General features: G+C 31.2%; 1 protein-coding gene across 1 annotated transcript; it reads right to left on the reverse strand.

The window, feature by feature from the left end:
- Positions 1 to 230: 230 nt before the first annotated feature.
- On the reverse strand, positions 231 to 2,985 carry LOC114376299 (zinc finger A20 and AN1 domain-containing stress-associated protein 8-like). Its single transcript, XM_028334364.1, has 3 exons — positions 2,853 to 2,985; positions 2,633 to 2,731; positions 231 to 1,149 (listed from the first exon to the last, which is right to left on the reverse strand). Exon 3 carries the CDS (start codon positions 1,132 to 1,134, stop codon positions 607 to 609), a length of 528 nt encoding a protein of 175 aa, XP_028190165.1. The 5' UTR covers positions 1,135 to 1,149; positions 2,633 to 2,731; positions 2,853 to 2,985; the 3' UTR covers positions 231 to 606.
- Between the last annotated feature and the right edge of the window lie 2,433 nt (positions 2,986 to 5,418).

Below are 5,418 nucleotides of genomic sequence, written 5' to 3' on the forward strand. Positions count from 1 at the left end.
GATGGAAGTATGTGAGGACAAATTTCCACCTGCAGACAGCTAAGAGATTGAATCAGGTTCAGCAAAACAATTAGAGTCGCGAGTTTAGCTTAAAAGTTTAACCTCGTTATTATTGTTCTTCCTAAAGTACGAATTCAGTCCAATCCAAATTCGCAAATATTAACCCAACTCCATTATTTTTTTGGTAGTTACTATATTAAATAAGTGATCAACTAAGCAATTTCTGAAAATTCTAGCATATCGAAAATAATTCATAGATAGCCCACAATAATTACAATCTACCACATGTCCACGGATGCTCTTGAAACCATCTTTAAATTGCACATACCATTCTGATACAGGATAGATGCATTACAAAGCTAACAACACCAACCAACTTTCACCAAACCAGCACTTAAAAACTTAAACACTGTGGCCAACATATATATTTTCGCCAATCACATGAAAGAGTCCTTCAAATTGCAGAGATGTCCAATAACTCCAAGTCACCCACCACATATAACAATATAATAAGAACACCAAATAAAATGTGAAGGAAACTCGGATCATTTCATGATGAAATTATGCATAACTTCATCTCAGGCCATGAAACTTTGACTTCAAATCTTAGATCTTATCAAGCTTCTCAGCCTTGACAACTGGGTTTGCTTTAGCTATGGCATCCCGAGCAGCAGTGCGGTAATCAAATGGGCAATTATGCTTGTCTGAGTAGCGATGTACAGCACAAAAAAGGTCACCACATCGACAATTAAACCCTGTCAAACCAACTCGCTTGTTGCAGCTGCTGCAGCGTTTTGGTCCATCCTTCAGCTTTGCCTCACCACTCCCTTCTGGACCTGAACCAAATAAAGGTTGCACAGAGACAGTTTTAGGCTCTACTGGAATAACTGGGATATCAACATTAGCAGCAGCAGCGGCAACAACAGGTTCCTTTTCAGTGCTGCTTGAAGACCCATTCATAATATTCCCAATGGATGATGCTGCAAGCTTGGCCTGCTCCTGTTTCAGCAACATGTCTTTGTGGCATTTAGAACACATATTCATGGTAGCTGCACTTCCAAAAAATCCACAGTTGTTGATGCACAATATAGGACCTTCAGGAGGAGCTTGGCACCCAGTCTTGTCATGGTCCATTTTTTTCCAACTTACCTGCGCAAATGATACATAGAACATCTAAGATCACGTCATCACTAATTTCATAATAAACAAACAGCACTCCAGAGAAAAACCAGTAATCAACTATGATTATAGTCCAATTTATGTAAGGCAACAATATAGCACCCTTTTCCCAATGCAAAATATTGATGAAACAAGCTTTTGAGCAGATCCATGTACTTAAACAAGAAATGACATAAAGATGGTGGTGCATTGCCAAGTTGCATAAACAAATAAACCCAAATTTTCAAAATTTAATTGTACCCAAAGAAAAAACTGAACCCTTAAAAATGGCAAAAAAAAAATACTCAAGTTAAGGACTCATCAGCATGTCAACTTCACAAGAACAAACTGAAAAAATAAATCACAACCCAGGCAGCAATGTTATGAAGCATTATTTGACTATGACCTTTCAGAACCTTGCACAAAATGTCTTCCTAAACCTTAAAAAGAGCAATTTATAACAATCCAACCACCTTATCCCCTGGCCATAAAAGAAAAAGTTACAGCACTGATTCAATTTTAAGCAATTAGAGATTGCACATTGACATTACATGCAGCGGTAAAAAGTCTTACTGCAACTACATTCCAATTAAAATGCACCATACACAGTGTAAAAGATATCAATGAATACTATCAGATTTATTCTCAATTATAAAGTCACTCCATTCCTTGTTAAAAGAGAGTTGAAGATACCCAACTCATTATAAGATAGCAGTGAGCAGTACAGTGGTTCCTTTTCCCAGCTAGTCCTGTTTTTAGTGTTACTAGATAGATTTCTTTTCACATGCATACATGGCCCATTGACCCCTCTTCAACTAGTGTCCAATACCTGCTCAGTTAATGCATCAAACCACAAGCCTTCCCGGACAATAATATACAATTAAAAGTCACCACATCCTTTACCTATAATGACTAACATGAAAATTCTTTACCTCAAAACTAACCATGACAACAAAAAAACGAAACATTTAACAACAAAATTTCAGGATATTATGAAAATATTGAACCACACGTCACCTACCTATCAACAACAAAAAAACTTAGACCAAAACTCCATAAACATAATAAAGAGAAACAGGACAACAAACACCAAAGGCATTAAAGCCTCAATTATTAGGAACAAACAGGTACAGAGGCCATAACCGGAACAGTAAAACACACCAATCATGCAATATGAGCAGAATTCAAACACCATACTATTGACTCTCGTCACTGAAAATTTCAATAAATTGGATGAAAATTCAATAAAAACATCGCCATGGCATATGTGAGAAAAAAGAAAAGAAAAAAGAACCCTACGTCTATATTCGCTGTTCTTATCTGCAAAACACAACCAACTATTTCCACCAAACTACAACTCAAATTCGTTCACACAATAGAATACAATTAAAACGAGACGAAATCAATAGGAACGAATCGAAACAGAGACACGTCGGGTTAGTGAAAATTGCGAGAGGAATAACGATGATCGAACCTGTTGGGCAAAGGAAGATTATTTTTTTTTACAAAAGAATCTGGGAAACGAAACGTTGTCGTGGATCTAACAAGCTCGGAATCGCATCGGAATTGAATCCTGGATTCAGCGAAAAAGAACAAAACGAGAAAGAATGATCAATTAATAAACGAATACGAGAGCGGATTATTAAAGAGGAAAGCAAGAATTGAGAAGGAGATAAGGGTAACGGAACCCTAACCCTAGTGGAATTGGGATCGAGGAGGAGAGAGAGAGAAAGAAGGATGCGTCGTTTGTGTGTGTCAGTGTTTGGTATTTAAAAGGGCTGTTACTTCTCTCTCTCTCTCTCTCTCTCTCCAACGAACTCCGTTTAGTGAGAATTGAGGCGACGTGGGAAGTTACTATTGGGTGCGGCTGTTACTCTCACATTCCCTATTTTGTCCCTTTCTCATTTACTATTAACGCTTTTGCCAGCTTCCTTCCATTATTTAATTTAACCTCCTCAGGGAGTATGATCATAAGGTCCAAATTAACATTCGGAAAAGCCTAATTCCAATAAGAATAAAATCAAACATCTAACTCACTTGCTTAAAAATTTTCATATTATCTTTCATTATTACAAATAAAAAAAATCATCTGAAAAACCAAAAATTTAAACAAATTGAGAAATATATTAAATCCAATTTTGAATTTATTTTTAAAAAAGATTCAATCTAATTCAAATCATATATATATATATGAGTTTAATGTCTATGCACTAATAATTTAAAATAATTTTACATTATTATTTAATCATTATCAATCATCATTTAAATTATTTTAAAATAATTATTTAAAAAGTTAACAAATTTATCATATATGATGAATTATAATTAAATAAATAAGTAAAAAAATTATATTATCAATGTATAACAATCTCTCTATATATTCATAAATTAATAATATCATTTCATGTCTTTCAAAAAAAATAATCACTTCATATTTACATCATTATTTATTATATATTTTTAAAATTAGTACATAACGTATACCTGTTTATAAAAATAGTTAATTAAAGATAACGTTTTTTATAAGACAATTATTTTTTTATATAGTATTGTATTTTAAAATCTAATTATTAACCATAAGTTATATAAAATGAAATATTTGATATTTTAAATTATATTTATTATATATCTTACCATTTATTTAACATTTTTCAAAAAGTAAAAGTAAAAAAAATAAAATCCAGTCCAAAACAGCTTAAATTGAATCGAATCAGGTCGTATTAAAATTTTAAACCGTTCAAATTTTTCTTTTTTAAACCGTCCAAATTTTTCTTTAAAATTGATCAAATCCAATTTTAACTAGTGCTTAAAGGCTAATAAATTTAAAATATTTTTTTATTTTTATAGAGTTATTAACATATTTTATAAATACTAATTGGAAACAGGCACTACGTGTCTTAACTACAAATTTTTTTATTTTTAGTTTTAAATTAAAAATAAAAATAATTAAAAGATGTAATAACGGCCACATTTGAGGGGGTTAATTATTCTGATAACTACTTGATTTAAAGGTTGTTTTTAAAATTAGTTAGAAGAGAAAATAATCTAGATAAATGTGTATACTAAATAAGGATAATTATTTTTATTAATAATTATATATATAATAAATAAAAAAATGTTGAAAATGCTGGGCTTTTTAGTCCTGCTGCAAGAATCTAATAAGATTAAAAATAAAAATGTAAACATGAGTAGTAACATAAATTTATTTATAAAAATGTACATGTATAACTTTGGTTTGGATTGGATTGCAAAATCAAATTAGAATTCTGATCCAATTTCATAAAATTTTATTTTTTAAAATTTTGATCTAGTGAGTGAAAATTTAGACAATTTTTTTTAGGAAATTGTTATGTTGGATTTTTTTAGGTTTAAATATTTTATTAATTTATTTTAACTTATTTTAGGAATTTGTTTCTTTTTTAAAAAAAAATTAAAACATGATAATATTTGAATATTGTATTGTTATTTAGCTCTATATATAAAGCCAACAAATAAATATTTTACACAATGTGTTTCATCTAAGATCCCTTGGGCATGTGGGTAATTTTGTTATGTGTTGAGGAGTTTTCCCCGACAAGTGACATTAGAGCTATGCAAGGAATACACAAAAGTTTGAAATCTCATTGTTTGATGGGAAAATAATTTTTTATGATTTGACCATCTATCATTCAAGACCTTTTAGTGCAACAAGATCTTGTTTTGACTTTGGAAAATGATAAGACAATTGTTACAGGTGAAAATAAATGGGCTGAAATCCAACAAAAGATTGTAACACGATTCAATTACTTCTTATTCATGTGATTAACTCAAAATGGAGATGGAAAGAAATCTCCATAACCACATCAACAATTTTAATAAACTAACATGACAATTGTTGAATGTAGATAAAAAGATATCTGATGAGAGGTAGGCACTGTTATTGTTGACTCCATTACCAAGGTTTTATAAATCTTTGGTTCAAACATTGCTTGTAGGGAGGACAACATTGAAATTAGATGACGTGACCACAACTTTAAGAGAAAATGAGAGAATGATGAAAGATGAAAGTCTAAGACTAATGTGGTCCAAAACTTTGAAGATGAAAACTTGTATTTGGCAACTAGTGAGGAGGTTGTTAAATCAAAATGGATAATAAATTTTGTTGCTTCGAAACACATTTATACAGATCAAGTGATGTTCAACACTTTGAAAAATAATAGGGAGTTCAGTCTTTTTAACTCAGGAAGTGGTGAAAAAATAAAGGTTGAAGGCATTGGGACT

Source organism: Glycine soja, chromosome 11, assembly GCF_004193775.1.
Source record: "Glycine soja cultivar W05 chromosome 11, ASM419377v2, whole genome shotgun sequence".
Taxonomy (NCBI): Eukaryota; Viridiplantae; Streptophyta; class Magnoliopsida; order Fabales; family Fabaceae; genus Glycine; species Glycine soja.

Bases quoted from the DNA above. Each gene is read 5' to 3' on its own strand.
- LOC114376299 (XM_028334364.1), bottom strand. From the start codon at position 1,134: ATGGACCATGACAAGACTGGGTGCCAAGCTCCTCCTGAAGGTCCTATA.